This window comes from Lactuca sativa, chromosome 5 (genome assembly GCF_002870075.4).
Source record: "Lactuca sativa cultivar Salinas chromosome 5, Lsat_Salinas_v11, whole genome shotgun sequence".
Lineage (NCBI taxonomy): Eukaryota > Viridiplantae > Streptophyta > Magnoliopsida > Asterales > Asteraceae > Lactuca > Lactuca sativa.
The window spans coordinates 333,483,149-333,494,895 of NC_056627.2; the positions used below are offsets into that span (position 1 = coordinate 333,483,149).

Sequence of the window (11,747 nt, forward strand, 5' to 3'; positions counted from 1 at the left end):
TTATACGAGTGAATTTAGAAAAAAATTGACTTTTAGGCGTGATTGAGGTGGCCGGATTCACGTGGCACCACGCCACGTAGAGGTGGTGTTTATGTCGTTGTGAGATCTCTCAACATCATCTAAATGACGTGAAAGATATTTCAATGAATCTAAACATCTTATAAAAACTATGAAAGCAAGACCTCTACCTTAAACATCAGGAGATGGCATGAGAGACACTTCATCCTAAACATCTTATAAAAACTACTAAAGATGTGTATGACAGATGAGCACATAAATTATTGATGTCGATTTGTATGAATATATAATCAAATAATTGTAAAACATAACAATATTTTTATACTTTTACGTGTCTTTTGAAAGAAAAACATAGAATCAATGAATTTTTGTGGAGATTTTGAATTAAAACAAACTATGAGGGATTCATATTTATTTGGGATTTTTGGGGCGGCAAACTATAAATTGGGGGGAAGATGAAAAAACATCAAGACGATGGCGGCCCCAAATTTCGTTTCGTCAAAATTTTGAAATTTTTAGGGCTCGAATTTGTATTTCGAACCGTCTTCCCCCTAAATACTCGATTCCTCAAAATTCTTCGGGTTTTCCCTAAAACCTAATCACTTATCAGTTGATTCCACAACCCTATCATAAATTCTAGGGTTTATTTACTTCGATTAATTTGTTCCTTTTTTACGAGTCTTTCAAGAAGATTTACTAATCTGGTATCGGCTTCCTTTCTTCAATCATGGTTCGACATGTGAAAGCCGAACCGAGTGGTAGCGGCAGCAAGGTGAACGGTGCTAGTCGCAGAAACAGGGGAGAGAGTGATCATAACGAAGGAGATGATCAAAACGAGGGAAATGGATTGGAGCGCAGGGTTCTTCGGTCTCGTTATCTTGCTGTGAAGAATCTAATAAGCGGTAATCCCCGTTCATTTTGTTACGGGTTTTTATTGCTGTCTACACCATCGTTTTTGCATGTTGTTTTATAGAACCTTATGAGATTCAAGTCAATCCTGGAGGTTTTCATTTGCTTTCGTATTTTTTTTTGTTGCAGCCAAGAGAGATGATATAACGAAGGCAGATTCGGATAAATTCAGGTTCATTTTTGATGAAGTCGAATGCCTGCATCAACTGGGTATTTTATGCCACCATATTACTTTGTTGATGTGTTTAAACATATACAATTAACTGTTAACCAGACATGTATTTTGAACAAGAATCTAGAACATTTGGATTCTTCATATCTACATAATCAGTTTCTTGTGTTTCTGATAGACCACGTCTTCTGTTTTGTTCCGTTTCCAGTTCAGAAGCCCAGGGAGCAAGTTGCTGATGCAGAAGCGTTATTGGACATCACTAATACACTCATGAGTTCTGTTAAAGCACAAAGTAACGAAGGAGTGACTCCATCTGACTTTGTATCTTGTATACTAAAGAACTTTGGTAGAATTGGTAGTGGAAGCGATGGTGCTGATGAAATTAGGAACTCTGTTAGGTGGAAAGACATTGGTATTGCAGTGTCTCATGTTTTTCTCAAGGCTGATGGATGCTGCACAATGTAAGCACCAATCTCTCTCTCTCTCTCTCTCTCTCTCTCTCTCTCTCTCTCTCTCTAACACACACACACACACTTGATCTCTAAAGTTATGTTTGTGTATTGCAGGCTTGGGCCAATGAACTGTGAAATCAAGCAACGAAAGGTTGTAGAGCAAAGAAAGCGTGCAAGATTAACTGAAAAAGCTCGCCCTGAAGAGGTAATTATGCTTACAGTTTGAGACTTAATTTACATTTATGCATATCATATAAACAATTGTACTTTCTATTGGATTTTTGTAGCTTGCTTCAAGTGTTACAGAAGAGAAAACAGACACTGATAAGAACATGTCAACCATGTTTGATGTGTTGAGAAGGAACAGAACTGTAAAGCTTGAAACTTTAGTCCTGAACAGAACATCATTTGCTCAAACCGTTGAAAATCTTTTTGCCTTATCTTTTCTTGTTAAAGATGGTCGTGCAGAAATAAAAGTCAACGATAAAGGAGACCATTTAGTTTGTAAGTTTTCAAGAAATAATATCTCCTCAAAAACCTTCTTCTATCATTTCATAAATCACTTATTTATATTGTTTCTTATAGCACCAAGGAATGCTCCAGCTGCTAATGCAGTTGCTTCTAAGGAGGTTTCCTACACTCATTTCCTCTTCAGATTTGATTTCAAAGATTGGAAGGTAACTCCATAAAAATATCAGTTCAGCATGTATCTGTATCCATATCTATATTGATGGCTGTGTGTTGGATTGACAGTTAATGTTGGATGCGGTTGAGGCTGGAGAAGAACTGATGCCACATAGGATTCCTGTTGACACGTCACCTAATTCTTCCCAAAAAGTAAATGAAAATGAAGGTGTTTTACCAACAACTCCGATTAGGAAATTTTCAAGGAACCGTGGTTTGGTTATACAAGAGGATACAGTTGTTGAAGACTCACCGGAAAGTGGTGATTCAGGGTCAAGAGGTGGTGGTGGTGGTGCTATTCGTAAAGGGAAGAGGAAGGTTAGGTAAACTGTAAAGTAATATATCTATAGACATGTGGCATTAAGCCACTGATTCTGACTAGATTCTTAATACTATATATCTTGTGGCACTATATGTTTAAAATGTGTTTTAGCTGTATCTGAATTTATATTCAACATCTTGTTGGTCTTTACTTGTTATGTATATCTTTGGGCTTGAGCTATTAAGTACATTTTATTTCTTGTTTGCAGAGATTTGTTTGTTGTAACCAAAAGTCTGAATGATTAAAAGAGTGTTAGATGTATTTAATTAAACAGCTTGATAAATTAATAAATTTGTCTATGCTCCCCACCCTGGTGGTTGGCTTGTTCTATATCAAATCAATAAGCCACACGTTAAACCTCTAAATTTGACTCCTACCTATTTAACTGAACTTGAGCTTATCATTTGGTCACACACATGCACTTTACCTCCTATCAGACCTCCCTCATCATTGAGTAGGGATACAGTCATATCCACTTTGTAGCAGGAATGTAGTTATTTTTCATGAAAATAAAGGTCTCTTAGACTCCAGTAGTCGATCCAAAAACGATAATTAACAGCGCCCGTCATATATAAAAGACAAAATTGCAAAAATGGTCCCTATGGTTTGTCAATTTTTTTGGATAAGGTCCACAAAAAAAAGTTTACTAGCAAAAAAGGTCCCTATTTGATGGTTTTGTTGTGGTTTTGCTCTCTACCACGTTAAGTTTAACAGCTTGACTGTTAAGTTTTGGCAAATGAAGTCGATCCAAAAACGATAATTACCAGCGCCCGTCATATATAAAAGACAAAATTGCAAAAATGGTCCCTATGGTTTGTCAAATTTTTTGGATAAGGTCCACAAAAAAAAGTTTACTAGCAAAAAAGGTCCCTATTTGATGGTTTTGTTGTGGTTTTGCTCTCTACCACGTTAAGTTTAACAGCTTGACTGTTAAGTTTTGGCAAATGAAGTCGATCCAAAAACGATAATTACCAGCGCCCGTCATATATAAAAGACAAAATTGCAAAAATAGTCCCTATGGTTTGTCAAATTTTTTGGATAATGTCCACAAAAAAAAGTTTATTAGCAAAAAATGTCCCTATTTGATGGTTTTGTTGTGGTTTTGGTCTCCACCACGTTAAGTTTAACAGCTTGACTGTTAAGTTTTGGCAAATGACGGATTTACCCCAGGGACCATATCTGTAGTTTTATCTTTTTTTATCAAACTACAATGACCAATTATGCAATTTTTCTTTTTCACTTTTATTGAATTATTGTATTTGAATTCTTTTTTAACTTCTTTATTATTGTATTATTTTTTATTGGATTATTATATATTAATAAATATTAATTTATTTGATTATTAATTTTTTTAATTATTTTTTTAATAATTAAATAATGAGTTATCAAAATCTTTTTTAATAACTAATCCATCAATTTAAATATAAAATGTTAATTCATAGATATAAACTATAAATATATATAAATTAAATAGCTTATTCTGTTTTTTCGGTTTAACGAAAATAATAAATATTTAACAAAAACCAAACCAAATAAGGTATCCTTGTTAGGTTAACCAAATCGAATTAACCAAATAACCGAATAACCCGAACCAAATAAACCAAACATCATTTGGTTCAGTTCGGTTATTCGATTTTGGATTTTTATCACACCCCTGCTTGTATGTAGTGGATATGGTGGTTTGAAAACCCTCGATTTAACATTTTTGCCATTGATGGCGGTATCGGTAATGAATGGTCGCTGGAGGCCGTATGTTTTCTAGGGTTTGATGGACATTGTGTGGGTAGTCGAACAGTGTAGTTTTCGTCGAGAATGGCCGACTATAGGCGATGATCGACGATTTCCAACGAGATGATACGACGACATAAGGTGGTAGAAGGCAACGAATGAAGGAGCAGACCAGAGGCGTTTGGTTCGAACCTCCTGGTGGTTGTAGCAAAATATGGGCGGCTTAGTGGTTGATATAGAGGATTCCAACGGATTGTGAAGAGGTTGTCCTAGGTGGTTATTAGCGGAATTAGGTGTAACAAGTTGGTGGGGTTTCCGTCGAACAACCAATGAAGGTGATTGGCGGTTGTCCCGCCGATTTTCGACGATGAGACGAGACACTTTTGCGTATTCTGACGACTTTGTGGTGGAAACAATAAAACTAAAAAGAATTAATATTATACATTATAAATTATTAATCCAATAAATGATATTTATTATATATAAAAATAATAAATTAAAAATAATAATCCAACAAATATAATTAAGTTAATAAAAAATAAAAAAATTTCATAATACAATAGTAATATTTATTAATAGAAAAATATTATATGTTAAAAAAATATTTATTAATATATAATAATCCAATAAACAAGAAATTAAGAAATAGTTAATTAAAAAAATTCATAATATAATAAAGTAATATTTATTAAGATATAAATATAATATAATAAAATTAATATTTATTAATACATAATAATCCAATGAAAAAAATTAATCCAATAAAGAAGAAATTCAAACAAAAATTAATTAAAAAAATTAATAATATAATGAAATAATATTTATTAATATATAAATATATTATATTAAAAATAATATTTTTTAATATATAATAATCCAATAAGAAAGAAATTAAAAAAGAATTATTTGAAAAAATTAATATACAATAATTCAATAAAATGAAAAAGAAAAATTACAGAAATGGTCCTTGTAATTTGGTAAAAAGATAAAACTGCAGAAATTGTCCTTAGGGGTAAATGCGTTATTTTCAAAAATTTAACAGCCAAGTTGTTATACTTAACGAGGTAGGGACCAAAACCACAACAAAACCATCAAATAAAGACATTTTTTACTAATAAACTTTGTTTTGGATCTTACCCACAAAAATTGACAAACAACAGGGACCATTTTTGCAATTTTGTCTATATAAAATAATAAAGAAAAATAAAACAATTAAAATTTTTCTAAATATTTGAGATTTTTTGGCTTTTATTTAACAAAAAATGTAACACCCCGAGTTCAGAAGTGCAAGTTCAGGGTTCTTGGTGTAATTAAGAAAGATCGACTCGGCGAGTCTATGGATAGACTCGGCGAGTCGAGTCGCGATTTGGTCACGTGCTAAGTGACCGACTCGGTGAGTTGACGGCTAGACTCGGCGAGTCGGTGCTGGAATGAGAAACCCTATTTTTAGGGTTTGCACCCTATTTAAAGAACCTTATGTTTTCCCCTCAGCCTCTTTGCTGCCCATTGAGATCCAAAAACCCTAATTCGTGAGGAAACCCCATTGTTGAGTGAATTAGAGCTTGGAGGAGGATCTTTGGTATTTGAAGCTTGAAGGTTTTGAGGCTTGTATCAGGAAGCTTGGGGAGATCGGAAATCTACAACTGTTTGGGCTCATTTCAGGGGTAAGGAACCATTTCCTTAAACTATTTCTTCATGGATTCATGTATGGTGATAGATATGAGAACTAATTCGAGATAGAAGCTTGGATCTGAGGATGCTACTTCAGATATAAGCTTGTGATGGTCCTATATGTCATAAAGCTCTGTTTAAGAGTCATTGGTAAAGCCATTTCGTCTTTATCCTTAGCCCTAGAGTGTTTTGAGCTTATATCACCTTGGTTCCACGTAAAGTTTGCAACTTTATGTAAGGGCTAGGCTGTAGAAGAGTGGATCTATAGATTTGAGTCCCTACATGGCTTGAAAAGCCTCTGCATGGAATGAGAACTGAAGAGACTCGGCGAGTCACATGGGTGCACTCGACGAGTTGTATGAATATGTACATGGACTCGGCGAGTTAGAAGAACAACTCGGCGAGTCTATTGAAGATTGCCTTGGACTCGGCGAGTATGGTCGTGGAACCCTAACCTTTTCTCTTTAAGCTGTCAATCGGTGAGTCAAGGGATGACTCAGTTAGTTGAGCAGGAAGGGACTCAAAGCTTGTTGGACTCGACGAGTCTTGGGGCGACTCGGCGAGTTGAGTCGTGGCATGGGAGTTCTAGGTATAGGAACTCGATGAGTCAACGGGTTGACTCGTCGAGTAGGGTCAACTAGGTAGGTTGACTTTGAGTGAGGACCTTGACTTTGACCATGGGTTGACCGGTTGTCTTCCAGGGGTATTTTGGTAATAATTGGTATTTATTGGATTGGTTATTTGGTAATGATCAGTGGTGGAGTTCGTGCTGGTGGTTGAAGCAGCGTGGTCTTACTTCTTCAAGTCGGCAGTTGCAGGTGAGTTATCCTTACTATATCGACAGGGTCTAAGGCACCAAGGTCGGCCCTTTATCGGATGGGAATCCGGGTAGTTGTTTGTTATGTTATTGCTTTGCTATGCTTGCATCATGGTAGTTAGGATGATGCTATGTTAGAGACCTGGTTAAGGTCGGTATCCTGGTATATAGGATGATGCTATGTTGGAGACCTGGTTAAGATCGGTATCCTGATATATAGGATGATGCTATGTTAGAGACCTGGTTAAGGTTGGTATCCTGGTACATAGGATGATGCTATGTTAGAGACCTGGTTAAGGTCGGTATCCTGGTATATATGATGATGCTATGTTAGAGACCTGGTTAAGGTCGGTATCCTGGTATATATGATGATGCTATGTTAGAGACCTGGTTAATGTCGGTATCCTGGTATATAGGATGATGCGATGTTAGAGACCTGGTTAAGGTCGGTATCCTGGTATATAGGATGATGCTATGTTAGAGACCTGGTTAAGGTCGGTATCCTGGTTAGGAAGTTGCTATCTTATGTGATTTGCTAGATCGGTTGATTAGTTGCGAATTGCTATATGATTATATGTTTATGTGCACATGTTTATTTGCTGTAGGCCAACATACCCAGGGTGGACCGGCTAGGCGGAAGGCCCGACGAGCGGTCCGGATAGGCTGAAGGCTCGGAGAGTGGACCAGACAGACTGAAGACCCGGTGTGGGCGGACCATTCATACTGTAGTATCAGAGAATGGACCAGGTGGACTGAAGGCCCGATGCGGGCAGACCAGTCATACTGTAGACTCGGAGAGAGGGTGGACCGAGTGGACTGAAGGCCTGGTGCAGGCGGACCAGTCACACTGTAGACTCGATATGCATGGCTAATCTGTTTATGATATGATATGTTATGTGTATGGTATTGTGGTTGGTATTTTAGGGGTAACTCACTAAGCTTTCGGGCTTACAGTTTCGGTGTATTGTTTCAGGTACTTCAGGAGACCGTGGCAAGGCGAAGGCGTGATCGTACCGCTCCTCATGTTTTATGATTTATGTGATATGGTTCTGAGAAATGCTCTGATGTTTAAACTATTTTGAAAACAAATGTATGAACTTAATGGTTTTGAATGAATTAAAATGTTTTAATTTGGCTCGAATTTTATGGTCGTTACAAGTTGGTATCGGAGCCTTGGTTTGAGTGAATTAGAGGAACATTCGTGTGAATCCAGTCTCAAATCAAGGAGGGATTTACAAAATGGTTTTCAAAAGGTTTTCGAAATAAGTGAAGGAGGATGCAGAGGGTACGATCAGCCAGAGCCAGTAAGTAGACCCCAAAATACCACACAAGTTACTTGATTATGTGATATGTTAGAACAACATGCTAGTACTAGGCTAGGTATCTTCAGGAATTGCATGATAGAATTGCCTGATTTCATGATGCCTATTAGCCTAGGGTTTTCCTTATATGAAATTGACATCCTTACTGTAGTTGTTTAGTGTATGCATCACGACTGTGCATAATCAAGATCTTATAGCCTGAGAATGTTTGATTCGACCTTAGGGTAGAATTGGATATTTGAAAGTCTATCGGGTCTAGCGTTATGTGTGGCTAGTATACACTAATGCTGCAGGGATGGTGGAAGTTTCATGGATGGGTAGGTTGCGTGAGACCGGTTGGTCGGTTATGGGATAGTGGTGCTCCTTTAGGGATGGGATGGAGTGTTCATTATGTATATGTTATTGTTAGGGTGTTTTGGCGATACTTGATACGAATATGGGTAGGTGTGGAAGGTAGTATGGGCCCGTACTACTGAAAGCACATAACCCATACGCGTATCAAGGAAGTCACTACCCCTAGGGTTTTGTTGGGAGCTAGTTCTCAGGATTATTATGAGGAATGCCTAATATTCTTGTAGCATATTTTCGGTATGGAGATTACGAGACGTCTCGGGGCAGGATACGGTTTGGGATCGGGATCAGGAGAGGGTGATCAGGGTCGATCGGTACCACATGAGGTCATTGGTCAGATGAGTACGGACGAGTTGGATGGCAGGATTCGTGAGATCCTACATGATGAGGTTGCTGCTATGTTTTGTGCTGAGTTGCCGGAGATGTTTGGGTCGATCAAGACCGCCATGGTTCAGTACTTTGATGAGCATTATGCAGCTCTCACAGAGGCTGCTGCCGCGGCAGCTACAACGGCTGTATCAGCGGCATCGGGAGGAACCGGTCGAGGGTTTCAGTATCGGGACTTCAATAATACGAAGCCCCTACTTTCGATGGAGTTCAGGATCCGATCATTGCTATGAGGTGGTTGTAAGACGTGGAGGGTTGTTTCTTCACATGTTCATGCCCTGCGGATCAGAGGGTGATGTGTGCTTTGAACCTTTTGAGGCTCGGGGCGAAGGATTAGCGGAGGTTGACCACGGGATTTTATTCGGATACGCAGCGGGCTGCGAATTCATGGAATTAGTTCTGGGAGATGTTCAGTACCCGTTATGTTCCACGGGTTGAAAGGGAAAGGTTGGCTCAGGAGTTCTTAGAATTGAGGCAAGATTCGGAGTCGATAACGGAGATCACCAGGATGTTCACAAAGAGGGCGATGTTTTACCCTGAATTTGCTTCGGAACAGGCTCAGATGTCCCGATATCTAAGTATGCTCAAGAGGGATATCAGACAGTTTGTGTCTACGCAGAGGTGCGAGACCTTACTGGAGTTGTAGGAGGCCGCTCAGCGGTGTGAGTTGGAGATTGAGTTGCAGTTGAGAGAGCAGAGGCAGGCCCCGACGAAGTCGCAGCCGGCGCCGAAACGGTCCAAGACCGTTGATTCCAGGTTGGGAAATCAGAGCAGTCACACTTGCGAAAGGTGCGGGAAGGGTCATACCGGAGTTTGTAGGTCGGGTGGTGCGTGCTGCAAGTGCGGGAGAGAGGAGCCTTACGCGAGGGATTGTCGGCAGTCGGCCCCGATTTAGGATGTGAGGATTTATTATCATTGCCACCAGGTTGGTCACTTGAGGGCCAACTGTCCACAGCTTGTTTCCAGAATGGTGTAGGCTCCAGCACCAGCCACTTTGAGGATTACTGGCGGGGGTCAGGGTGGAGCGGAGCCTTCGAGGGCTCAAGGTTGCGCTTTTCAGCTCACAGCAGAGGAGGTCAAGGCAGAGCCAGATGCAGTTGCGGGTATGTTTTCGTTTCGTCGTTGTTTGGTTATCTGGTTATCTATGTAGTGTTGTATTTTATTCGCCGTTTTGCGTGCTTCATGGTTTGGTTGGGAGTGTCAGTAACTAGGAGTTGTAGGCGATTAGCATCCAAGGGATTGATGGTCAAAATTTGGTTGTATGGTCTCGTTGTCGGGTATAGCAATTGCGATTTGAGAAGTGTTCAGCAGAGAGTCGAACTCCCTTAGAGTTTGTGATGTGTGATGTTGGGAAGTGATTTTGTGGAGGTTGCTCGTTTCATAGGAAATCAGTTCATGGATAAGAGGAGTATGTTGAGTAGGGATGATTGATTTATGCTGGTCGAGTCACCGGTGGTTGGTAGGCAATGTTCTAAGTGGGGAGAATTGGAAAATTCTCAGGAGGATCGAAAAGCATTAGTGGTTGATTAGCTGTTTGGGATTCAGCAGTGTTTCAGTCAGCCAAGAGTGTGGGCTAGTATGAGTAAGTGACAGGCAAATGGGGTGGGGTACAGACCAAGGTTTTTGGGAAAGGGTGATTGGTTGTTGTGAGGCCTAGGATTAGGCTGAGATCTGAGTAGATGGGATGGAGTTAGAGTTCCGAACCCCTAGAGGGCTAGAACAGTATGTACGGGAAAGATTCCCAGGAAGGATAGTTCGGGACGATGTATGATAGTTTGAGCGGTCCGGAGAGACTAAAGGCCTGTGGGCGTACCAGTCAGGCCGAAGGCTCAGAGAACGGTCCAGATAGGCTGAAGGCCCTAGAGGGTGGTCCAGACATGCTGAAGGTTCTGAGAGCGGTCCAGATTGGCTGAAGGCCTAGTAAGGCGGTCCAGTCATGCTGAAGACTCTGTATGTGTTGATAGATCTATATGAGGAGATGGATTGAGTATGTTGCGATGCGATAGCAAATAGTGGGTATGGCCCCGGGTATTGATCATGTTAGCGGAAGGAAGTGCATGGACCCGAGAGTCCTTGCGAGCAGATTCAGAGCATGTGAAATGCATGGAGTAGCGGTTACTCTACAAGGGATAGTGTAGAGTGGGGTGTGAGCACCGTGGCACTTGTCTAAAGTGGCAAGATTGACCAGTAGATTTCCTTGGATAAGGAAAGGGAAATGTATGTAACTCCGGGAGGGAGTGTTGGTTCACAGAAGTGAAAGCAGCAGTGTGAATGGATGATTGAGAGTATTTCGATTATGGTTATTGAGCATTGTGATTGTGCCAGTGGTATGGAAGCACATCCGGGTTGGGTGTCTATTGAGGTCACAAAAGGATTTCCGGTGGTGTAGAACCAGAGGAGTTCGGAAGGGATGCAAGGAGGGAGCCTTGGGCTTCCAGTATGGTTGTGATCAGGAGGTTATGTATGTAGCGGTAATTCATCCTGGGGATGTCCGAAGGTATCGTCAGTATGTCGGGTTTTCCAGCCCGAGGATGTTAGAGCAGATTCAACATTGTATGTGATTGCAGAGGAGAGCTCATGGGAGTTGCTCCGAAGCTGAAGGATGTGTCATCCTGTCAGCGCGGAAAGAAACGAGTCGGATTTGGAAAGGAAAGTGGGATAAGTCCCGGAAGTGAATGCGATAAAGGATATGCCAGTCAAGGAAAGGGGTAGTAGCTTGATACCGGGTCAGGACCCGGTGGTTCAGGGTGATATCTAGATTTGTAAGAGTCAAGTGATTGTTGTGATTTGGAATAAGGGAAATATCATCAGGTGATCATTGCTTGATGAGTGTTGTTATCAGAGAAAGAAGCCGGTGGCCGGCTTGAAGCAGTTGTCGTGACTCTGTGAAGGAAGAGTTAGAATTTACAGATGT

General features: G+C 40.2%; 1 protein-coding gene across 1 annotated transcript; it reads left to right on the forward strand.

Annotated features, from left to right (window-relative positions):
* The first annotated feature begins 463 nt into the window (after nucleotides 1-463).
* On the forward strand, nucleotides 464-2,707 carry LOC111908959 (non-structural maintenance of chromosomes element 4 homolog A). Its single transcript, XM_023904758.3, has 7 exons — nucleotides 464-920; nucleotides 1,057-1,137; nucleotides 1,308-1,560; nucleotides 1,666-1,756; nucleotides 1,839-2,055; nucleotides 2,137-2,228; nucleotides 2,305-2,707. The coding sequence occupies exons 1-7, from the start codon at nucleotides 746-748 to the stop codon at nucleotides 2,560-2,562; spliced, it is 1,167 nt and encodes a 388-aa protein (XP_023760526.1). The 5' UTR covers nucleotides 464-745; the 3' UTR covers nucleotides 2,563-2,707.
* The last annotated feature ends 9,040 nt before the right edge of the window (nucleotides 2,708-11,747 follow it).

Bases quoted from the DNA above. Each gene is read 5' to 3' on its own strand.
- LOC111908959 (XM_023904758.3), top strand. From the start codon at position 746: ATGGTTCGACATGTGAAAGCCGAACCGAGTGGTAGCGGCAGCAAGGTG. The intron at 921-1,056 runs GTAATCCCCGTT...TTTTTGTTGCAG, and splicing joins TGTGAAGAATCTAATAAGCG to CCAAGAGAGATGATATAACG. The intron at 1,757-1,838 runs GTAATTATGCTT...GGATTTTTGTAG, and splicing joins AAAAAGCTCGCCCTGAAGAG to CTTGCTTCAAGTGTTACAGA.